At 39.5% G+C, this 25,467-nt stretch overlaps 1 protein-coding gene and 1 non-coding gene across 2 annotated transcripts in view; one reads left to right on the top strand and one right to left on the bottom strand.

Moving 5' to 3' along the window:
- Window positions 1-2,754: 2,754 nt before the first annotated feature.
- LOC123831757 lies at window positions 2,755-2,858 on the bottom strand. The gene has a single exon (XR_006787954.1). It is a non-coding gene; the product is annotated as a U6 spliceosomal RNA (small nuclear RNA).
- Window positions 2,859-4,545: 1,687 nt separating this feature from the next.
- The window catches only part of ZYG11A (zyg-11 family member A, cell cycle regulator), a 52,702-nt gene continuing 31,780 nt past the window's right edge, over window positions 4,546-25,467 (top strand). Inside the window, exons 1-2 of the mRNA XM_045856600.1 lie at window positions 4,546-4,762; window positions 20,869-21,034. Coding sequence (XP_045712556.1) covers window positions 4,673-4,762; window positions 20,869-21,034 — 256 coding nt within the window. The 5' untranslated portion in view covers window positions 4,546-4,672. The remainder of the gene's footprint in view (window positions 4,763-20,868; window positions 21,035-25,467) is intronic.

The raw sequence follows: 25,467 nt of genomic DNA, 5'->3' as shown, positions 1-25,467 counted from the left end.
GGTTACACATGTGAAGGCTTTCTAGAGGAAGTGACAATTAACAATTAACAGTTAACAATTGTATGTATTTTTTAATTGTATGTATCTAAGTGAGACCTGAAGGATTAATGGGAATTACTTATTAGAGGGAGCCAGAGTGGACAACAATGAATATACAAAAGTATATTTCTAGAACTGAAACAATTTCAGTACATAATGACCAAAAGAAAGGTTATAATGAGAATACTGATGGTTTAAGCTAGAGAGGTAACCAGGAGTCAAGATCATGAAGGCCCATCTGAAACCATTCTAAGTTGTTTACTTCTCATTTCTTGAGGACAATGGGGAGCCATGCAAGTGTTTTATACTGGGGAGAACAGATCAGATTTATGTTTTAGGTAGAAGGTTGGAAGGAATGAGTCTGGTAACAGGCCAATTAAGAGCATGAACTAAATCCTCAGAAATGATTTGTTAGACTGAAGGGGAAATTGGAGAATAGGTATGAGATAGATACAGAGGAGATTATGGAAGGAAAGTGTAGAGGAATAGGTTATTCCAAAACTTGCCCCTCTCTAAATAGATGCAACCATGTCTGATTTCAGAGGGAAACTTCCCCCAACTGCTACAATTCATTTGTTCCAGTTAACAATTGTATGTATTTTTTAAACTAATATTATCAATCACCTTGCATAAATTAGGCACTGTTTTAAGCCTGGGGATACAACAAAACAAAGTCCTTGCTTTCCTGTGGTTTACAGTTTTTTTCCTAGTGGGAAGAGGAAGAAAATAAACAGAAATAAAATAAATATATAGCATGACAAATAGTGTTAAGTATGCAGGCAGGATAAAAGGGATAAGAAATATGGGGAGGATGTGCTGATGGTGAGGATTTCCATTTAATGCATCATAGTGAGGGAAGTCCTTATTGATTAGGCAACATTTTAGCAAAACTTGAAGTAACTAACCCCTGACTGGTGTGGCTCAGTACATTGAGCACTGGCCTGTGAACCAAAAGGTTGCTGGTTTGTTTCTCTGTGAGGGCACATGCCTGGGTTGTGAGCCAGATCCCCAACTGGGGGCATGCACGAGGCAACCAATTGATGTTTCTCTCACACATCAGTGTTTCTCTCCCTCTCTTTCTCCCTTCCTTACTCTCTCTCTGAAAAACGAATAACATCTTTTTAAAAAATTGAAGGAAATAAGAGTCTTCCATAAGGATAGCAAGGAATCCAATAGTGCTGGAGTAGAATAAGAAAAGGAAAGAGTGACAGAAGGTGAGGTGAGGGAAGGGCATAGAGAAGACAGATTATGTAGAACCTTGTAGAGCATTATTGTTATTTATTTATTTATTTTTAATTCTGTGTGAGATGGGAAGCTATTAGAGAGTTTTGGGCAGGAGAGTGACATGATCATTTAAATTGATCACTCTAGTTCCTATGTTGAGAGTAGATATTAATGGAGCAAGAGTGGAAACAGGGAAACCAGACAAGAGAATACTGTAAAAATCCAAGTAGGTAATGGCAGAAGCTTGGACTTGAATAGCAGTGATAGGAGAGGTAAGACATAGACAGTCTCTGAATATATTTTGAAGACAGAGCCGACAAGTCCTGGCTAGATAGCTCAATTGGTTAGAGCATCATCCAAATAAGCCAAGGTTGTAGGTTCCATCACCAGTTGGGACACATGCAAGAAGCAACCAATGAATGCATAAATAAGTGAAACAATAAATTGATGTTTCTCTCTCTCTCTTTCCTCTTTCTAAAATCAATTTTTAAAAAATGAAGATAGAGCCAACAAGATTCCCTAAAAGGATATGGGATATGAGAATAATAGAGGGGTTAAAAATGATTTCCAAGGTTTTTATCATAAACCACTGAAAGGAAGGGGTTGCCATAACTGCACTGGGTAAGACTGGTAGGAAAAGCACGTTGAGGGGAGACCATTGGGAGTCTACTTTTGATACATTAAGGCCATTTAGATAACAAGGTGAACATGTTGAATAGACGCTGGATATATGACTCTGAAATTTAAAAGTGAGCTATAGGCTAGACATATGAAATAAGAGTATATGAGCACATAGATTGACTTTAAAGTTATGAAACTAGATAAAATCACCACAAGTAAAAGAGAATGGATAGCTCCCTGGGGTACACAAATATTTAGAGTCTGGGTGGTAAAGGATCCAGAGGATGAGAAGGAGCAGCCCATGAGGCAGGAGGAGAAGGGAAAGAAAGAAGAAAGAGGAAGCAATGGGGAGGAGGAGGTCAAGATGGGTCCTGGAAGCTAAATAGAGAACTTTAGGGAAAAAAAGTGACCATTTGGGTCAAATGCTGCTGAACAGTCAAATAAGATGAGGAATGGCAGTTCTTGGCAAGAATGGTTTAGTGGAATGGTGGGTAGGTAAGAAATTGGTAGGAGAAAAATTGGAGACAGCAAGGTAGTAGAGGTATAGGGATAATACCTGAATAGGGAAATTAGAGAAAAAGCAGCATTCTTTTGTTACTTAATTATGGAAAATATCAGCTTGTTTATATGCTGGTGGCAATAATCCAAAAAAGAGGGAAATGGTGATAATGCAGGAGAAAAAAATGGTTATTGCTGGATGATGTCTTTCAACAAGCAGGAGAGGATGAGACAGTGCACAAGTCCAGGGGTTGGCCTTAGATAAGAGCAAAAATGTTCATAGTAATGGGAGGAATGCAAAGACAAAGAGCCTATACTGGTGGGTAGATGTAATAGTGGAGGTTTAAGACATTCCTTTTTGATATTTTCTTTCTTTCCTTTTAAAGCTTCTCAACTTTGCACATCATCCTTGTGCAGCAACCATGCTAATATCTGTATCATTCCAATAATAGTATATGTGCTGCCCAAACCAGCACAGTTGCTTTTCTTCTTTTCAGGGAAAGAGGAAGTTGAGAGTTCGGTGGGGAGAGGAGGTGTTGAAAGTTTGAGGACAGAGGGGAGATTATGAAATAGTCCACTTAAAAAATAAAAAATAGTGATTTGGACTTGGAGTTTAGAAAACTCGATTTTGACTCCCAGATTTTCCACTCATCAGGAGAGTAAAACAATTTGTCTACACAACTTCTCAGGTGTTCAGTTTCTCTATGGATAAAATGGAGATATCTACATCCCAGAATTTTTTTTATGAGGATTAAGTAAAAGAATAAATGTGAAAGAAAAGTATTTTGCAGTTATTTGTACTTGAAAAATAATTTTAACATTTGAATCCACTAATCAAGGACTTGCTTTGTAAGCACTGTCATGTGTTTTACATACATTATCTTATTTAATCCTCACATCGACCTCGACCTCGAGAAGTGAGGAATTCTCATCCCATTTTGCTTTGGGAGGTTGAGCTTCAGAAGTATTTAAGAATCTTGCCCACGGCTCAGAAGTTAGTAAGGAGGCAAAGTGGCAACCCAAACTAGGATTCAAACCCAGGGCCCAGAACTATCCTCTTCCGAGGCAGATTTTCGTTTTGATTAGCTAAAGTGTAGTAATTTATTGTTCTCTTGGAGCAAGTTATAACGGTTTTCTTGGGACTTTTTAGGGAACAAGAAAGCTTAGTTCATTTTGTTACTTAAGAGGTTAAAAGAGCCTCTGCTATTTGAGCTATCTAATGTAAGCAGGAGTTGAAACAGAGGACTGATATGAGAGGTGCTGTTGCCAGATTTTTAGGAGAACTTTAAAAAAATATATATATATTTAGTTATATATATTTAAAAGATCTGATTTATTTTTAGAGAGGGGGAAGGAAAGGAAAAGGGGCAAAACATCCTTCTGTGGCTGCCTCTCTCCAATCCCTCACCAAGGACCTGGCCCACAGTTCACGCATGTGCCCTGACTGGGAATTGAATCAAGCGAACCTTTGGTTCGCAGGCCTGCACTCAATCCACTGAGCCACACCAGCCAGGGATCTTATTTCTTTTCTTTAAAGATTATATTTACTTATTTTTTTTAGAGAGAGAGGGGAAGGGAGGGAGAAAGGGGGAAAGAAACATCGACCTGTGAGAGACATCAATTGGTAGCTTCTCACGCGCCTCCACCTGGGGACCCGGCCCACAACCCAGGCATGTGCCCCCACCAGGAACCCAACACCGACCTTTCAGTTCGCAGGCTGGCGCTCAATCCACTGAGCCACACCTGCCAGGGCCAAAAATTTATTTTCAAGTATTAAAAATACATGTTCTACTTCCTAACTATACAAGCGGATAGAGGGCACACACACCTCTGAGGGACAAGAGAATAGTAATGAGGTATGAACAAGCCTCGAGGTGCAGGGCCGAAGGAGGCTGAGATCGCAGGGCTGAGCCGGAGTTGCGCGAGTTTGGGGTCAGGATTGAGAGCGGGCTCCGGAGCGCAAGGTAGGTGAGGAGGGACCCTCCGGCCCCGATAGGGTGCAGTGGTGGTCCGCGGGCCGAAGGGGGAGGGCTCCTCCTGGGGGCGGGTCTGCGGAGGGCCGACCTCTGCGGGCGCAGGGTGAGGCGGCTGCGGGCGCCGGCGCGTGCGCGTCGCTACGCCGGGCGTTTCAAAAGCCTGGTTACCAGGACCCGCGCAGACGGTGCGTGCGCGGCGCTCGGACCCGGCGCGGTTCAGCAGCCTCCCGGAACCGGTTCGCCCCACCTCCTGTGGAATTCGAGCTCCCGCTCGACGCCCGCTCTCTCCTCACGCCTCGCCGGCCGTAGTTGCCATGGTTCACTTCTTGCACCCGGGCCTCTCTCCGGTGACCATCGTCCCTCCCGACGCTCAGAAGGATGCCCTGGGCCGCTGCGTGGTGCTGGTGAGCGCTGGGTCGCGGTCGGGGATGCGAACCACGGCGGGGCGAACCACGGCAGGGTGCGGGGATCCCGGAGGTCGCGGCGGGTCGTCGGGGACCTTGCGAAGGCATTTGTTGGGTCGCTGGGCTGACGGGGGGTAAAGCCTGAAGAGGCTGAGCTCCCGCTAGACTCCCGTCGTTGTCGGGGAAGTGCAAACTTGAGGGGAGTTTCCCGCCTGGGGAGTCTGCCCGTCCGAGCCTCAGGGCAGATCGCGGTGACCTTGAGCAGGTGAGTGGAGGCTACGCGAGAGCGAGTCCCGCTTCCCGCGTGACCTTGGACGGTCACCACCTCAGATCTTAAGACTCCCCTGTTGGCTGTAGCTGTTTCACCCTGTGGGGTGAGGTTAGACGTAAGTGCTGAGCATGGCGTCAGGCCCGCCCCGTAGGGGACGGTGGTGCTTACTGTCGTAATGAACGCAAATGCAAATGCCTCAAACCTCGACGGTTTCCCCACGTGCATCGCGGACGCGGCACTCCCCAGAGGCGGTGATCTCTTGGCCCCTACTACCTGAGTCTTCTGGTCGGGGGACCGTCACCAGAAGACCCTCCTGAGACTGGGGGAACTGGAAACTCCAAAGACTGAAATTCTTTCCATTTCACGGTGGTTTGTTTTTTTTTTTTTAACCTGGAATACCTTTTAAACTAAACTGGGAGCAAAATGCAAGCCAAAAGAGTATTTGGCGCCTACTGTTGTTTTAAGTAGTATAGCATTTCTAAAGTAAATCCGATTATCTGCTTATGAATTTGAACTTGACATCAGATATTATGTCAGACTCCACATTCTACAACAAACACCCTCTTAGAACTAAACATCGAGTGATGGCTCAACCCAAAAAATTAGTACAGAGGGAAAGAAATATTCTGGTTGAGGGTGTACTTGATTTACTAGTGCCTTTTTTGTATTTAGAGAAACGGAGAGAAACATCAATGTGTGAGAGATACACTGAATAGTTGCCTCCCACATGCCCTCAACTGGGGACCACGTGGGCAACCCAGGCATATGCCCTGGTTAGGAATCGAAACCTGTGACCTCTCGGTTCTCAGGCTGGAGCCCAATCCACTGAGCCACACCAGCCAGGGCTAAATACAAGATTCTTTTGAAGAAAGATAAGACCAGTGTATTTTGTGAGTCAGGTCCCATGTACGTTTATTTTCTTTATGAGATTTCACATTTAGTTAATATTTCAAAGGTTTTATTTATTTTTAGATAGAGAAGGGAGGAAGAGAAACATCTGTGTGTGAGATAAACATGTCCCGCAACTCAGGCACATGCCCGGACCCACAGTGGAACTGACAACCTTTCGCTTTGGGGGATGTCGCCTAATCAACTAAGCCATATCGGTTAAGGACTGAGTTTGCTAATATTTTGTTAAATGTTTTTACTTACGTTCACGTTTATGAGGGAATTGCTCTTTAAAAATACTCTGGTTTTAGTGTCAGGATAATGCTGGTCTCAAAAAATGAATTGGGACGCGTTAGTTCCTATTAAATTTTGAGTATGTGGAGGATTGGTGTTATTTATTACTTAAGTGTTAATAGAAGTCACCAGGGATGCCACTGAGAATTTTAATTTCTTTGGTGGGGAGGAAAGGTTTTTTTTTGTTTTGTTTTGTTTTGTTTTTAAGATTTTATTTACTTATTTTTAGTGAGGGAAGGGAGGGAGAAAGAGAGAGAGTAACATCAATGTGAGGTTGCTGGGGGTCATGGCCTGCAACCCAGGCATGTACCCTGACTGGGAATCGAACCTGCGACACTTTGGTTCCCAGCCCGCGCTCAATCCACTGAGCTACGCCAGCCAGGGCCAGGGAGGAAAGGTTTTTAATTATGTGTATTTCTTGGGGAAGAATTTAATTATATATTATACTTAATAGAAGCATCAATTCATCAAGAAGCCATAACATTCTGAAATGTGTACACTTACAGATTGCCAGTTTTTGTAGTTTGTCGGTGAAGGAATTTGTCCATTTTACCCAGTTATCCAATTTATTGGCAAAATTGTCCATACAATTCATTTATTATCCTTTAATGCATATGGGATCTGTAATGATTCCCTGTTTTGTTCTGGTTTTGGTCATTTGTATTTTCTCTTTCTCTTGGTCTTGTACTGTACCTAGGGATTTAATATTAATACTATTGATCTTTTGGCTTTGTTTTATATCCGTTGCACATCTTTTTAAAAAAAATTTTTTATAATTCCTTTATTCTGCTTGCTTTGGGTTTAACTTACTCTTTTTTTTATGGTGGATACTTAGGTCATTTTTAAATTTTTTTTGAGTATTTACAGCTATACTTTTAGCTATATATATAGAGCTCTACATACTGCTTTTACACTGCTTTGGTTAACACCCATAAATTTTTATATATTCAAAATATTTCCTAAGTTTTATTATGGTTTTTTCTTTGACCCATGAGATATTTAGAAGAGTATTGCTTAATTTCCCAATAGTTGGATATTCTACAGATCTTGTTTTGATTTTTTTTTATTATTTAATATTGGTCTTAAAAATTTTTATTTTTCAGTTACAGTTTACATTCATTTTATATCAGTTTCAGGTGTACAGCATAGTGGTTAGATAGTAATGTCCTTTGCAAAGTGGTTCCTCCTAATATTTTGAGTACCCATCTGTTACCATACATATTGTGACTATTGACTATATTCCCTATGCTGTACTTTATTACATCCCTGGGACTATTTTGTGAGTACCCTTCATCTTTTTCATCCAGCCACCTAACCCCCCTCCCCTCTGGCAATCATCATTCTATTTTTTGTACCTATGAGTCTGTTTCTATTTTGTTGTTTCATTTATTTTGCTCTTTAGATTCCACATATGGTATTTGTCTGTTTCTGACTTATTTCACTTAGTATAAAACTCTCTAGGTCCATCCATGCTGTCATAAATGTGTTACTTGACTTTTTAAAAACTCTTTATTATATTTTTTCCATTACAATTTAGTCCCCTTATATCCCCCTACCCCCAGTTGACTTTTAATGTTTTTGTGTTGTCAGGAAACATACTCTGATTTCAATCCATGTACATTTATTGAGATTGGTTTTATGGCTTAGATATCTGGGTGCATGTTCATACATACTTAAGAGGAATATGCCCTGGCCGGTGTGGTTCAGTGGATTGATTGCCGGCCTGCGAACCAGAAGGTCACTGGTTCGATTCCCAGTCAGGGTACATGCCTGGGTTGCAGGTCCCTGGTAGGAGGTGCATGAGAGGCAATTATACAATGATGTTTCTCCCCCTGTCTTTATCCTTCCCTTCCCCTCTCTCTAAAAATAAGTAAATAAAATCTTTAAAAAGGAATCTTTTCTGCAATTGCATAGAGTATTCTATGAATGTCAGGTCAAATTGGTTGATAATGTTTATATTCTTACCTGTTTGTATCAATTACTGAAGATGAGTATTCCTACTGTAATTACAGATTTTTCTCTTTTCAGTTTCTGCTTCATAAATTTTGATCCATTTTGATACTATTTTTGTATGTGGTATTTGAAATGGTTCCAGATTCATTTTCTTGTGTGTATCTCTCCAGTTTTCTCTCTAACATTTTTAAAGAAACTATTACTTTCTCATTGTGTATTTTTGCCTCTGCTTCATGAATTTTTAGAAAAGATTTTATTATTTTTTTTTAGAGAGAGGGGAAGGGAGGGAGAAAGAGAGGGAGAGACAATGTGAGAGAGACACTGATCTGTTGCCCCTGGTACACACCTGGACCAGGGACCAAACCTGCAGTCCAGGCATGTGCCCTGACAGGGAATCAAACTAGTAACCTTTTGCTTTGCAGGACGATGACCAACCAACTGAGCCGCATCTTTCAGGGCTGCTTTATGAGTTTTGAAGCTGTTAGTGTGTATACATTTAGGAATTACATCTTAATTGACTCTTTTATCATTAAAGCATCAATCTTTTTTTTTTTTTTCACTCTCACCCTCCAAGGACATGCTTATTTTTTTTAAAAGATTTTATTATTTTATTTAGAGAGAGGGAAAAAGAAGGAGAGAAACATCCATTTGAGAGAGAAACATGAATTGGTTGCCTCTCATACTGATCCCCTACTGGGGATGGAATCCACAACCCAGGCGAATACCCTGACTGGGAATAGAACCAGCAACCTTTCATTTTGCAGGCCAGTACCCAGACAACTGAGCCACACTGGTCAGGGCTTCATGCTTGTTGATTTTAGAGAGAGGGAAATGGAGGGAGAGAGAGAAAGAAACATTGGTGTGAGAGAAGGAACTGTGCTCCCACCAGCTGAGCCCCACCAGCCAGACATTTATCCTGATTTTTGGTAATGTTGCCGTGCAGCATTCTTTTTCTGGCATTAACATAATCACTCCCAAGCTTCCTTAGGATTAATGTTTAATAACTTAGTAGTATTCTAAGTTAGTAGTATTCTAAGTATTCTAAGTTAAGTTAGTTTAATAACTTTGTAGTATTCTTTTTGTTTAAAGCATATCTCTTGTAAAAGCAGTCTTACTTTTTTAAAAATGTTTAAAAATTTTTATTTACTGATCTTAGAGAGAGAGAGGAAGGGAAAAAAGAGCAAAACACTGATTTGTCATTCCACTTATTTATGCATTCATTGACTGATAATCTTATATGTGCTCTGACTCAGTGGTTGAGCCTGCAACCTTGGCATATTGGGTGGACTCTCTAACCAAATGAACTACCCAGCAAGGGCTTACTTTTTTTTATCCAGTCTGACAATTTGCATTTCATTTCATTTCATTTCATTTCATTTCATTTCATTTTTTATTTTTAATGGAATTGAATTGAATTTTATTTTTTATTATTTTTTGTCTTTTGAACTGCTTTATTAACTTCACAATATGTAATAAGCATTTTTCCATGCAATATGTAAAACTCTCCTGCTGACACAAACTTATAAATTGGACCAAAACACATTCATTTAGAACCTGGTAATACGAGACTCATAGGAAGCAAGTATCAGCCATAGATTTACAAGGAAGGTATGTCACAAATATGTAAGTTTAGGAAGCAGATGTATCCTCCTGTTAACTTGAGGGGTTTTCAAAGCAGAAGACATGAAGTTTCTCAGGCATAAGACAAAACTCAGCCAGTGTAGCTCAGTGGATTGAGCATGGGCTATGAACCAAAGTGTTGCCAGTTCAGTTCCCACTCAGGGCACATGCCTGGGTTGTGGGCCAGGTCCCCAGTGGGGGCCACGTGAGAGGCAACCACACATTGATGTTTCCCTCCCTCTCCCTCTCCTTCTCCCTTCCCCTCTCTAAAAATAAGTAATATCTTAGAAAAACAAAACTCACTGTGTTGGTAATGGGAGTAGGGTGTCAGTGCTAAGTGCCTTTAGGCTATGACTGAACTGCTTGCTCATTAGCATTTCTGTCAGCCCTCTCAGCTTCTCCATCCTTTTTGTATTCTTTTTTTTTTTTTTTAAGATTTTATTTATTTATTTTTAGAGAGGGAAGGGAGGGAGAAAGAGAGAGAGAGAGAGAGAGAGACATCAATGTGCGGTTGCTGGGGGACGTGGCCTGCAACCCAGGCATGTGCCCTGACTGGGAATCGAACCTGAGACACTTTGGTTCGCAGCCCGGTATTCTTTTTATAAAATATATTTTATTGGCCCTGGCTGGCATAGCTCAGTGGATTGAGCTTGGGCTGTGAACCAGGCTTCGCAGGTTCGATTCCCAGTCAGGGCACATGCCTGGGTTGCAGGCCATGTCCCCCAGCAACCGCACATTGATGTTTCTTTCTTTCTCTCTCTTTCTCTCTCCCTTCCCTCTCTAAAAATAAATAAATAAAATCGTAAAAAATATATTTTATTGATTATGCTGTTACAGGTTGTTCTGTTCCCCCTCTTTATTCCCTTTCACAACCCCTCCCACCCGCCTTCCCCCGCTTTAGTTCATGTCCATGGGTCGTATATATAAGTTCTTTGACTTCTACATTTCCTGTACTATTCTTAACCTCCTCCTGTCTATTTTCTACCTACCATTTATGCTATTTATTCTCTATACCCCTCCCCCTCCACCGTCTCCTCCTCCCACTCCCCCACTGATAACCCTCCATGTGATCTCCATTTCTGTGATTCTCTTCCTGTTCTAGTTGTTGTTGTTGTTGTTGTTGTTTTTAAGTTGGGTTGTTAATAGCTGTGAGTCTGTTGTCATTTAACTGTTCATAGTTTTGATCTTTTTCTTAGATAAGTCCCTTTAATATTTCATGTAATAAGAGCTGGGTGATGAGGAACTCCTTTAACTTGACTTTATCTGGGAAGCACTTTATCTGCCCTTCCATTCTAAATGATAGCTTTGCTGGATAGAGTAATCTGGGATGTAGGTCCTTGCCTTTCATGACTTGGAATACTTCTTTCCAGCCCCTCCTTGCCTGCAAGGTTTCTTTTGAGAAATTAGCTAATAGTGTAATGGGAACTCCTTTGTAGGTAGCTCTTTCCTTTCCTCTTGCTGCTTTTAAGATTCTTTCCTTATATTTAATCTTGGGTAATGTAATTATTGAGTGCCTTGGTGTGTTCCTTCTTGGGTTCAACCTCTTTGGGACTCTGAGCTTCCTGTACTTCCTGGAAGTCTATTTCCTTTGCCAGATTGGGGAAGTTCTCCTTCATTATTTGTTTAGATAAGTTTTCAATTTCTTGGTCTTCCTCTTCTTCTTCTGGCACCCATATGATTCGGATATTGGAACATTTAAAGTTGTCCTGGAGGTTCCTAAGCCTCTCCTCATTTTTTGAATTCTTGTTTCTTCATTCTGTTCTGGTTAAATGTTTGTTTCTTCTGCTCCAGACCATTGATTTGAGTCCTGGTTTCCTTCCTGTCACTTGTTGGTTCCCTGTAGATTTTTCTTTAGTTCACATAATGCAATCTTCATTGCTGCCTGGGTCTTTTTTATGATGTTGAAGTATCCAGTGAGTTCCTGGAGCATCCTGATAACCAGTGTTTTGAACTACGTATGTGATAGGTTGGCTATCTCTTCATCGCTTAGTTGCATTTTTTTCTGGAGCTTTGATCTATTCTTTCATTTGGGCTATTTTTGTTTTGTTTTGTTTTGTATTGTTTTCTATTGTTTTGTATTAGCACGCCTGTTACGCAGTACAGGGCAGGGCCTTAGGAGTTCACCTGGGCAGGGCAACCCAGTTGCTACATTGAGGCTATATGTGGGGAGTAGGGGAGGGGTCCAAGAGGGAATAGTGCCCTTGCTGTGCTCTCTGCTGGTTTTCAGTCACTTCCCCCACTTCCCAGAATCAAATTGGACCCTTCTGGTGCTGATTCCTGGGTGAATGGATTTGTGTACATTCTAGGATCCTGTGGGTCTCTCCAACGAACTCTCTTGTGAGGCTGGGAGTTTCTCTCACTGCCAGCTCGACCCCCACAGGTGTTTTCAGTCAGAGGCTTTGAGGCTTTATTTCCCTGTGCTGGAACCCTAAGTTGTGCTGTCTTGCTCCCTAGTTGTTCCTTCCGGTTTATCTGCCCATGAATGTGGGACTGCCCTGTCTGCAAGCCACCTGTTTTCTAGCCACTGCCTTGCCTTGAGTCCTCTCCACCCAGCTGCCCATCTCCACCGCTCCTACCAGTGTGGGTGAATGTTTCTTCTTTAACTCCCTTCCTGGTTGTCAGACTTCCATACAGTTCAATTTTCTGTCAGTTCTGGTTGTTTTTTGTTTTTAAATTTGTTGTCCCTCTTTTGGTTGTGCGAGGAGTCACAGTGTGTCTACTTATGCTTCCATCTTGGCCAGAAGTTCTTTTCTGTATTTTATCTCATCCTTGCCTATGGCTCTCCAAGCCTCTGACTCAAGTCCTGCCTGTGCTGCAGGATAGACTGCCTACATGTAACTGCCTACGATTTCCTCTAGGCACACAATATTCACCAGCTTCCAAAGGGAGAGCCAAGGGCTATCCTTTATTAGCATCTTGCTCCTTTTCATTCTTTTGAGGTTTTCCCCCTCATTTTTCTGGTCGGCGTTTTCCATGTTGAGATTTTTTATCGCTTCTTCCTCTTTGGACATCATTGCTCCTGGGCCTATCCTTGCTCTTAACTTTTCCTTCCAATTCCTGCCCCATACTCCACTTGACACCTGCACCCACACACCTGCTCTCCCTTCCTCCTACTCTTGGGGTCCCCCTGGACCTTACACCCTGAGGGCCATTGGGAGTAGGGACTAGGAAGAGGGGGAGCCATAGCCTGGTCTAAGCTGTGCCTTTTAAATTAGAATGCACGTAGCTATCAAAATAGTTGGGTATAAGTGTCTCTGTTATTTGTGTTCTGTTTGTCCTATTTGTTGTTGTGTTTCTTCCTTTCTTGATTTCTTTCTTTTTTTTTTTTTTTTTTTACAGGTTTTATTTGTTATTAGAGAAAGGGGAAATGAGGGATAGAGGGAGAGAAACATCAATGTGGAAGGGAGACATCGATTGGTTTCCTCTCACATGTCCCCAGCTGGAGACCTGGCTTGCAACCCAGGCATGTGCCCTGACTGGGAATCAAACTGGTGACTTTTCAGTTCACAGGCTGATGTTTAATCTACTGAGCCACACTAGCCATGCCTTTCTTGTTTTCTTTTGAATTGAATATTTTTAAAGTTCCATTTTATCTTACTAGTTTTGTTTCTCTCCTTTTCTTTCCTTCTTTATTGATCATTCAAAGATGACAATTTTTACAGTGTAGCCTTAGAATCTCTGGGGTCCCTAAGACTCCATTATTTCCCTTTTAAGTCATACATTGTAAAATTTGCAAGAATGTAAAAACAGTGCTGCTCTTGTCACTAAACTCTTGAATGTTATTTTTGAAAATTCAGCTTTTTAAAAAAAATGTTTGTCAACATAAGATTGGTCTTTTAACATGTATTATTTCTAAATGAATTAATGTGTATTTTAAAGACACTTAACAGTTTTAACTTGCAATGTAGTGAATGTTGATAGACATAACCCAATATTTAAGATTATAATGGGGTCCTAAGTCCAAAAAGTGAGAAATATGGCTCTAGGTTCTATCATACAAAGACTTAACACAATCTACTTTTAAACATATCACTTTACCTTATAAGAGTATTCCTTTATTTCCCTCCTCTTAGCCTTTCCTTTGTGCTTTTGAGATGATATTGTATAATATTTATTTCTTCATGTTATAAATTGTACAATATACTATTTTTATTTTTGCCTTGATTAATCAGTTCTTAAAGAAATTAGGAAATAAAAATTTTGTATTTATTCACATGTTCCTTTTCTAGCATTCTTTCTTTTTCTCTAGATCCTAAACACTTGCCTTGTTTCATTTTTCTTCAGCTTAAAGAACATTGACCTTTTATTTTTTAAAAAAGATTTTATTTATTTTTAGATAGAGGGAAAGGGAGGGAGAAGGAGAGGGAGAGAAGTATCAATGTGTGGATTCCTTTCCCACACCCCTTACTGGGCACCTGGCTGGCAACCCAGGCATGTGTCCTGATTGGGAATCGAACTGGTGACCTTTTGGTTCATAGGCTGGCACTCAATCCACTGAGCTACACCAGCCAGGGCTGAACTTTTCTTATAGTGTAAATCTGCTGATGAAAATTTGTCTATACTTTTATTTGGAAATATCTTTATTTTACCTTTATTTTTGAAAAATATTTTCATTGCACTTAGTTTTTCTCCCTACTGCACTTTAAAAATGTTATTTCATTGTCTTTTGGCTAGCATTGCTTCTGATAAAAATTTAGTGATCATACCTTTTTTAAAAATTGTGTCCATACAAATTCATCTAAATATTTTTCTCTTTGTCATTGGTTTTTAGGCATTTGCCATGTTTTTGTGTTTTTTGTTTTTTTTTTTTTAATTTTGCTTCTGGGATTAGTGGGTTTGTATTTGAATCTGGTTTGACCATGTTTTGACTTTTTTTTAAAGAAGCAATCAAATTTGTTTTATTCTTTGTATCCAGTGAATTAACTGTGTAATTAAATAAATATTAAACTAGAAAACAATTTTATACATTCCATGTATAGGATATTATCTCTTCTGACCATTACTTCTTAAAATATTTTTTCTTTCCTTAATACTTCCTCTCTTTGGTGTTTCAATTACACATTTTTATTAGATTGCTTAAGATTGCCCCTTGGGACTCTATGCTTCTCTTCATTTTTTTGTTTCTGCTTAGTTTTGTTTTGTTTTGTTTTTGCATTACCTTTAACTTTACTGATCTCTAAGTTTGTGGTATCTAATTTTTGAAAGTGTTATCTCATGTATTATTTATTTTAGACTATATTTTTCAACTCTAGAAGTTCTCTTTGGGTCTTTTTTAGACCTTCCATTTCTCTGTTGAGATTCTGTATTTATCAGCCTTCTTATGTCTATGTTCTCCTTTATACCCATGAATTACAGTATTTGTTTTAATGTTCTTGTCTGCCAGTTATATCATTTCAGTTATTTCTGGATCTCTTTCTGTTGTCTGATTTGTTTTTCTTCCTGCTTCTTACCATGTCTGATATTTTATTGTAAGTTATGCTACTTTGAGTATAGATTTTTGTTGTCTTCCTGAGTAGGGCCTATATTTGAAGTTTTAATAATGCTGTTGTAAGATTTTAAAAATTTGATTTTCCAATTGTTGGTTGCATATAGAAATAGTTTTCTGTTTTGCTTTTTTACCTTGTACCCATTAAAACGCGTTAATCAGGAGAGTTACATATTTTAGAAATGATGAATCTAGACTCTGGGTAGAGATGCATTAGGAAAGGACTAGGAGCAAAAGTAAAGAAACTAATTTGCAGTTTTTCAGTATTCTAGGTAGTAATTTGGATTAGGAATTGCTAGTAGAGCTAGAAAGAAGGTAATGGATTAGAAATTTATTTGGGAGGTTTAACAGTCATACTTGCAGCAGGAAACAAATGTCATATTTAGAATATGGATGACTCAACCATAGCTTAATTATGGACTACTTACAAAGATAATAAGGATGGGGTATGTAAGAACACAATAATGCACCACTCCATGTCCAGTAACACCAGCTATTGCCTGCCACCCCTACATGCAGAAGACCTACCAGAAGTGACTTAGTGCACTTGGGCTGCTATAACAAAATACTGTAGGCTGGGTGACTTTTAAACAACAGAAATTTATCACAGTTCTGGAGGCTAGGATATTCAAGATCAAGATGCTGGCAGATTTTATGTCTGGCAGATTTGGGCAGATTTGGTGTGTGGTGAGAGCTTTCTTCCTGGTTCATGGACATCTCTTTGCTGTGTTCTCATGTGGCAGATGGGACATCAGAGCTCTCTAGGGTTTCTTTTGTAAGGATACTAATTTCAATCAAGGGCTCCACCTTCATGACCTAACTCACTCCCTAGAGGTTTCTACCTCCAAATACCTTCAAATTGGGGTTAGATTTTAGCATAAGAATTTTGGAGGAACACGACCATTTAGTCTATAGCAAGAAGATAGGGCTAATTTTTTTTTAAAGATTTTACTTATTTATTTTTAGAGAGGGAAGGGAGGGAGGGAGGGGGAGAGAGGGAGAGGGAGAGAGAGAGAGAGAGAGAGAGAGAGAAACATCAATGTGCGGTTGCTGGGGGTCATGGCCTGCAACCCAGGCATGTACCCTGGCTAGGAATCGAACCTGGGACACTTTGGTTCCCAGCCCGCACTCAATCCACTGAGCTACGCCAGTCGGGATAGGGCTAATTTTAAAGAAGTGTTTGGGGGAACCCAGCCAGCCCAAGGTAACCTTAAGGGGAGAAAGCTGAGGAAATCATTTGTAGTGGGTTGAATTGTGTCATTATTTGGAGATAGGTTCTTTGCAAATACAGGGTGGGCAATGGGTTTACCATTGTAATACAAATAAGTAATACAATAATTAGTAGATAATAAATGCTGCATTTCACATACTCACAACTGTAAACCTACTTTTGCGTGTGTGTGTGTGTGTGTGTGTGTGTGTGTGTATCTACCTGTCTAACATGGGCTAACAGAGGCTGGCTATACTTAAGTGAAATGGTAGATCTAAAAAAGTCTGTTTGGTCCTGGCTGGTGTGGCTCAGTGGATTGAATGCTGGCCTGCAAACCAAAGGGTTGCCGGTTCGATTCTGAGTCAGGGCATATGCTTGGGTTGTGGACCACATCCCCAGCAGGGATGCGTGAGAGGCAACCACACGTTGATGTTTCTTTCTCTCCCTTTTCCCCTCTCCCCCTCTGTCTAAAAAATAAATGAATAAAATCTTAATAAATAAATTTAAAAGTCTGTTTATGGGAAAGGGAAACAAGGAATCTTGCCAGTTTTGGCTTGGATTTTGAATGAGAAAATGTCTCCTAAAAATTTGTTATCATAGGCTTGTTCTCACACACAGAGTTTTAGTTGACATTTATTTCTTGGTTGATTCAGGAAATTTGTAGCTGAGAAATTTTCAAAGTGATTCCTGGTAATGCCCCTGGGGTAGCTAGCATTTAGCAGACTATCTCTGATGTGACCTGCTTTCATAGGAGTTCTACAGATAAAATCCTATTGAAGACCAGCTCACAACCTTAAATTATAAAACACAAACCTCCATGAGTAATGATCAACAGCTAACAGAATTAAATGCTCTGAGACTTCAGAAGATGGAGTTATTGAAACACTATCAAATAAATGTATTTAAATTAAAGAAATAAAATATAAAATTAAAAAAGGGCAATATACAATTAGACTGTAAAGAACTGAACACCACTGAGTAGAGAAATAGTGGCCAGGAAGATAGATCTATAGGTATTACCCATAGGAAACATAATCTCCATTTTCTCATGGTCATATGAAGCAGTTCTGGCTTTTGAGACCCAAGTAGAAGTCTGTTGACTGAGGGAATTCTTTTTTGTTGTTTGTTTCTTTCTTGGCTCTTTTTAAAATAATTTTTTAAAATAAAGATTTTATTTCTTTATTTTTAGAGAGAGGGGGAAAGAGAAAGGGCGAGATATATTGTCTCCCAACTGGGGAACTGACCTGTAACCCAGGCATATGCTCTGAACAGGAATCGAACCAGCAACCTTTTGGTTCACAGACTGGTGCTCAATCAGGGTCCCTGGCTCTTTTTCTGACATGAAGTCTTACCTGGTGAGGATTTGGAACAACTGAAACTTTGCTATGTTCTTTGGGGAATACAAAATGGTAAAAACTTCTTTGAAAGAACAGGTTAGCACTTCCTTAAATACACACTTACATGTAGGAAGTACTTACATGTAGGAATTCCAATGACTAGGAATCCCATCCCTAGGTAGCTACCAAAGAAAAATGAAAACTGTTCACACATATCTTTACATGAATATTTATAAAGCAGCTTTATTCAAAATTGTTCAAAATGTCAAACAATCCAAAATGCTCTTTGGTTGGTAAATTTAAAAATTGTGGTACATGTAGGGTATACTCAGTAATAAAAAGGAATGAATTAGAAAAAAATTGCAACAACACTGATGAATTTCAAATGTATTATGTGAAGTGAAAGAAGTCAGCTTTGAACATCTTACCTACTGTGTGGTTCCACTTATATGACATTTTGGAAAAGGCGGAACTTGGAACACAGATAAGTGGTTAGATGGAGTTGGTGGGAGAGGTGGTCTACAAAGGGACACTAGGAGATTTTTGAGGTCGTGGAATGGTATTCTGTCCTTGTTCTGATGATGGTACACAACTGTGCTATACATCAAAAAGTACATTTTTTGGTATATGTAAATTATATTTCAATTAAAACAAAAGGAAATGAATAGGAGGAGTGTGATTACGGCATGTAGAGTAAACTTACTGGAGAAATTTGGTTATGAAGCGGAGTAACTGAAGAGGATGTGGGGGTCAACAGAGGGTTTCTTGTTTTTTAGGCAAATAGTAGAGCAAAACTATATGTTAAAATGATCCATTTGAGAAGGAGAGTTTGAGGATGTATGTATGAATGAAGAAACAACAGGAGGGGCCAAGGAAAGAGGATGACATTCAGTCAGCATGTGTGGCAGTGTTGGTCTTTGCAAGGAAGTTTCCGTGTAAGAGAAGAATAAAGAAAATATGCATGCAGCTTCCAGCTAAGTTTGACAGTGAGATGACTTCATTTTTCTCAGTGATGTGAATCAGTGATTTTGGCACAAAAAATGCGTTTGAAGAACAAGTAGAAGGCATGAAAAAAAGTTTTTTTAAGGATTTTATTTATTTTTAGAGAAGGGAAGGAAGGGAGAAAGAGAGGAAGAGAAATATCAATGTGTAGTTGTCACTTGAGTACCCCGTAGTGGAGACCTGGCCCACAAACCAGACATGTACCTTGACTGGGAATCAAACTGCGACCCTTTGGTTCGCAGCCCAGCACTCAATCCATTGAGCCATACTAGCCAGGGCTGAAAAGAATTCTTGCCCTATGGTGGAAGAGTGTTCTTTCTAAAGAGACCTTGTAGGATTTTCAGCTACTTAGAGTTTGTTTATGTTAATGATTATGAATTTGCCATGACACACTGTGTTGTGTGAATCTTTCCTCTCTTCATAGATGATTAGCTGTTGGGTGTTGCCACCAAAAAAAGGCAGATAGTGAAATTCTTCCAGGATGGTGTTTTGTCTGGAGAGTGTAATGGAGGAGGGAAGAAGGAGTTGAGGGTATTTGCAAAGGAGTAATTTATACTTTGGACCATGAAGGGAATTTAATCATTTGGAAGTGGTATGGAGATCAATTAATTATTGCATATTCAAGTCTTTGACAAAGATGGCAGTCTCTACTTGGCTTATAATGGTCTCTTCATGTCTAATACATGCTTTCACATATTTGTTGAATGAACACATCCATCTCTGTCTTTGAGGAAAAAGGGTCATGTACCTATATAGTCTCACTTCTCTGTCAGTTTTTACTCTTTTACAGCGCCCTGGGTGTAGCAGACTTTTACACTGTGGACACTTTTGAGGGTAAGAATAGGCAGGCCTTCTTGTCCTCTGGCACATAGTGATCACTGAGTTAATATTCTCTTTTTTTAAGATTTTATTTATTTATTTTTAGAAAGAGGGGAAGGGGAGGAGAAAGAGGGAGAGAAACATCAATGTGTGGTTGCCTCTTGTGCACCCATTACTGGAGACCTGGCCTACAACTCAGGCTTGTGTCCTGGCTGGGAATTGAACTGGTGACCCTTGTGTTCACAGGCCGGCACTCAGTCCAATGAGCCATACCAGCCAGGGCTAATATTCTTTTTTTTTTTTTTCTTTTTTTTTTAAATTTTAGGAAGAATTTATTTAACCCAAACTGACAACATGCCAGGAAGTGAGATCTCAATGCTCCCTAAATTAGTATTTGTTGAATGAATGATCATGTGACCTCAGCTCGAATAGTCCTTTATGTTGTACTGAGATTGTCAAATTTCTTGGTTGTATTTCCCACTAAACTGTTAGCTTCAAAGGGATTAGAACAAAATCTTACTCATCCCTGAATTTTCAGTGCACGGCACACAACAGGTGATAAGTAAAGAAATGAGAGAACTTATTTTTCTTTCCTTCCCCTTCCCCTTCCCTTTCCCTTTCTTTTCCTTCCCTTTTTTAAAGATCTTCCTTATTACTAGAGAAAGGGGAAGGGAGGGAGAGAGACATCAGTGTGTGGTTGCCTGTCACATGCCCCCTGTTAGGGACCTGGCCAGCAACTCAGGCATGTACCCTGACTGAAAATTGAACTGTGATCATTTGGTTTGCAGGCTGGCATTCAATCCACTGAGCCATACCAGCCAGGGCAAGAATTTATTTTTCAAGGTAAAACAGGTGAAATCTTCTGTTTAGTTAACAGTTGGAATAAAATGCTTTCATTACTTACAAAATACTAGACCGAGTATGTGCTTTTATTTTTATTTATTTTTATAGAGAGAGGAAGGGAGGGAGAGAAACATTAATCGGTTACATCTGAGGTGCACCAAACTGGGGACCTGGCCCAAAACCCAGACATGTGCTCTAACTGGGTCGAACTGGAGACCCTTCGGTTTGCTGGCTGGCACTCAGTTCACTGAGCCACACCAGCCAGTGTGAGAATGTGTTTTCAGATGTACTCATCAAGTAGTTTTTATGTATGGCATGACCACTTCTATGTTGAATTTTTGTACATGTATTCTAACAAAGTTTGTTCGGGGATTTGTTTGCTAGGAGGAGGCGTCTCCCTACTCTTTGGTCAACATCTGCCTGAATGTGCTGATTACTAACCTGGAGAAATTGTGTTCTGAAAGACCTGATGGAACACTATGCCTTCCGGAGCATTGGAGTTTCCCTCAGGAATTAGCCGATCGATTCCTTGGGGTGATGACTTGGCAAGGTAATGATTAGGCTCCTTTATTGCATACTCTTAGAGCACTCTTTACAATTTGAAAAGCACTTTCACCTGCCGTTCCTATTTTGTTTCTCACAATAACCTGGTGGGAGATAGAGAAATTATTCCTATTTTGTTTGTGTGGAGGCTGAGTCTCAGTCTCTCTGGGATTCCTTGGTGGAAATTGTCTTGCTTCTAGGCTTGTCCTGCTATTGCCTTGTTCAGTGAAGAGAGTGGAGAATTAAGTCAAGCCACCATTTAGCTATCTGCTCTCTAGCTGCTGAAATGCAGTTGCCTGTAGTTTTGCCTCCCATTCTTTTGATTGTGACCATGAGCCTTTAACTAATTTTTTTTAACCTACTATTTAGTGGGGTGTTCAAAGGGCTGCATTGAAAATTTTTTTATGCTCTTCAGAAGATGTTTATTGATATTAATGAGAAAGGGGAAGAGAGAGAGATAGAGAAAGGGGGGTGGGGAGAAAGAAACATTGATGTGGGCAAGAAACATCAATTGCCTGCCTCCCACACATGCCCCAACCAGGGATTGAACCTGCAACCTTTTGCTATAGGGATGATGCTCCTACCAGGTGAGCTACCTGACCAGGACAATAAATAATAATAATAAAAGAGTAAGCTATGTTTTTGTGTATTCCAACTGTAAGCCTACTTTTCCCCATCCCTGCATTATCAACTATCCAGTCAGTGTTCATTTTGACTGATTATCTTAAAACTTACAAACCTTTGTTTGAATTAGTATCCATGTATTGTGATTGGTTGATAGACTTTTAAGCCTCTTTTAATCTACAGGCTTCCCCTTGATCTCTTGTATTATTTTGCCCCCCCCACACACACACAGGCTGGCACAAATAACACCCCTTTTGTATTACAAGAATGTTTATTACAAAATCATAAGCATGTAATTCTGTAACATAACAATATCACACTTAAGGACACCATATGACATTTTAGGTGAAATGTTCAAATGAAAACTATCAATTATTATACCCATAATATTTATTACCCTTCTAAGCACTCAAGCAGGACTTACTTCTGCTGGACCCTGTATATGTGTGTGTTTTTCAAGACCTTTTTTAGAGCAGTTTCAGGATTATAACAAAATTGAGAGTGAGATACACAGATATTTCATTAATCTTACCCCACATACACATACCCTCCCCCAGTATCAACATCACTCATAGGAATGTTACATTTTTTAGCAAGGATGACCTTACATTGACATATCATAGTCACCCAACGTCCATAATTAACCTTAGGGCTCATGCTTGGTGTTGTGCATTTTATGGATTTGAATAAAATTATAATGACATTTATCTATCGTTCTAAGTCAGAGTATTTCCACTGCACTAAAACTCCTCTGTGCTCAGCCTATTCATCTCTCTCTCACATTCCTGCAACCACTGATCTTTATACGGTCCCCGTAGTTTTGTGTAGTTGGAATTGTACAGTCTAGCCTTTTCAGATTGGCTTCTTTGACTCAGTAATGCACATTTAAGGTTCTCCAGGTATTTTGTAGATTGATAACTCCTTGTAGTGCTGAATAAAAAAGTTCCTTGTTTGGATATACCACAATTTATTCAACTACTGAAAGATGTCTTCGTTATTTCCAAGTTTTGGCAATCATGAATAAAGTTACTATAAATATCTGTGTGTAGGTTTTTGTGTAGACATAAGTTTTCAACTCCTTTGGGTAAAAAACAAGGAATGTGATTGCTAGATCATATGGTAAGAATATGTTTAGTTTTATAAGAAACTGCCAAACTATCTACCAAAATGAATGTACCATTTTGCATTCCCACTAGCAATATCTGAGAGTTGCTTTTGCTCCATACCTTCCCCAGCTTTTGGTGCTGTCAGTGTACTGGATTTGTTTATTCTAATAGGCATGGAGTGATATCTTATTGTTGTAATTTGCATTTCCCTGATGACATGGTGTGGAGCATTTTTCCATATGTCTATTTGCCAATTGTATATCTTCTTTGGTGACCTGTTTGTTAGGGTCTTTGGTCCATTTTATAGTTGGGATATTTTGGTATTGAATTATAAGAGTTCTTTGTATATTTTGGGTAAGTCCTTTATTAGATAGATCTTTTGCAATTATTTTCTCCCAGGCTGGCTTGTCTTCTAAATCTGTTGATGCTGTCTTGCATACAGCAGAAGTTTTTAATTTTAATGTAAAGTCCAGCTTATCGGTTATTTCTTTCATGGATTATGTGTTTGGTGTTGTATCTATAAAGTCATCACTGCATTCAAGATCATTTAGGTTTTCCTCCTATGTTATCTTCTAGGAGTTTTATAGTTTTATATTTGAGTTAATTTTTGTGAAGGTATAAGGTCTGTCTAGATCCATTTTTTATTAATGTGATGTTCAGTTATTCCAGCACCATCTGTTGAAGAAACTATTTTTGCTACACAGAATTGCCTTTGCTCCTTTTTCAAAGATCAGTTGACTATATTTATGTAGCTATATTTCTGGGCTTTCTGTTCTGTTCCATTGATGTGCTTTGTCTCTTATTTTTATTAGCACCACATTGTCTTGATCACTGTAGATTTATAATAAATCTTGAAGTAGGGTATTGTCAGCCCTCAAACTTTGTTCTTTTCTTTTAATACCATGTGGCTATTTCTGAGTGTTTTGACTCTCCATATGAACTTTAGAATCGGTTTCTTCCTTTTTTTGTTTTGTTTTGTTTTGTTTTGTTTTGTTTTACTGTTTATTCTGTCACCTAGAATCAGTTTCTTGATATCTTCAAAATAACTTGCTGAGATTTTTATTGGGATTGCATTGAATCTGTAGATCAAGTTGGGGAAAACTGATATACTGACAATATTGAGTCTTCTGTTCATGAGCATGGAATATGTCTCTACTTATTTAGTTCTAAGTTGTTTTATTAATCAGAGTGTTATATTTTCCTCGTAGCTCTTATACATATTTCATTAGATTGATACCTAAGTATTTTGTTGTTTTTTAGTGCTAATGTAAATACTATTATGTTTTAATTTAAAATTCCATTTTTCATTGTTGGTATATGGGAATACGATTGACTTTTGTATAGTAACCTTTTATCCTGCAACCTTGGTATAATCACTTATTAGTTCCAAGAGTTATTTTGAGATTCTTTTCACATTTTCTTCATATATGATTTTGTCATCTGTGAACAAAGACCATTTTATATCTTCCCTGATCTGTATCGTCTACTTCTGTTTCTTATTGCACTAGCAGTAACTTCAGTACCAAACATTGAACTTGAGCCCCTCTCTTTATTTGGACTGACAGCTACTTTTCTCTTTCACATTTTTTAGGTTTCAGCTTAACTGTTACCTCATCAAACCATATGGAGTGACAGAAGATTCTTTTTTTAAGATTTTGTTTATTGATTTTTAGAGAGAGGGGAAAGGAAGGAGAAAGAGAGGGAGAGAAATACCAGTGTGTGGTTGCCTCTCATGCATCCCCTGCTGCAGACCTGGCCGCAACCCAGGCATGTGCCCTGACTGGGAATTGAACTGGCAACCCTTTGGTTTGCAGGCCAGCACTCAATCCACTGAGCTACACCAGCCAGGGCTTTTTATTATTTAAAAAAAATTTTTAAAAATATTTATTTATTTTTAGAGAGGGGGGAGGGAAGGAGAAAGAGAGGGAGAGAAACATCTGTGTGTGACAGACACATTAATCAGTTGCCTCTTGCAGGCCCCCAGCTGGACACCTGGTGGGCAACTCGGGCATATGCCCTCACTGGGAATCGAACTGGTGACCTTTTCAGATAGCAGGCCGGCACTCAACCCACTGAGCCACACCAGCCAGAGCTTGCTCTGTATTCTTTTGTGTGTGTTGTATTCTCCCTCTAGGATGTGAATAAACTCCATGATGTCAGGAGCCATGTCTGTCTCATTCACCATTCTTTCTTTCTTTTTTTTTTTTTTTAAGATTTTATTTATTTTTAGAGAGAGGGAAAGGGAAGGAGAAAGGGGGGAGAGAAACATCAATGTGTGGTTGCTTCTCACGTGCCCCCCCCCACTGGGGGACTGGCCTGCAACCCAGGCATGTGCCCTGATTGAGAATTGAACCGGTGACCCTTTGGTTCGCAGCCAGGGCTCATTCACCATTCTTGGCATCTAGCATAGCACTTTGCATTCAGTGAACACTTTGATATTTGTTGAATAAATATGTGAATGAAGGCACTAAGTTTCTCCTCAAAGCTGAAGTATAAGAGTTTCCTTCCTCCTGTCTTGGTAGCTTAGCCCAATTCAAATCACGAACCTGGGAATCAGCTTAAATACTTTTTCCTTGGTCCTTTTCCTCTAGCCTATTCAGCCGCCTTGTTCTGTCAGCCTTAGTTTACATTTTTATCTCTGATTAAAATTATTAGTAATCTCTTGCTCAGTCTCACTCCCATTAAACACTGTCCTAATTCCTTTACATTG

This window comes from Phyllostomus hastatus, unplaced genomic scaffold (genome assembly GCF_019186645.2).
Source record: "Phyllostomus hastatus isolate PE091 unplaced genomic scaffold, TTU_PhHast_1.1 phas_contig_147, whole genome shotgun sequence".
In the NCBI taxonomy this organism is placed as follows: domain Eukaryota; kingdom Metazoa; phylum Chordata; class Mammalia; order Chiroptera; family Phyllostomidae; genus Phyllostomus; species Phyllostomus hastatus.
The sequence above is the reverse complement of the archived record's forward strand: the minus strand, read 5'-3'. Positions and strand labels throughout refer to the sequence as shown.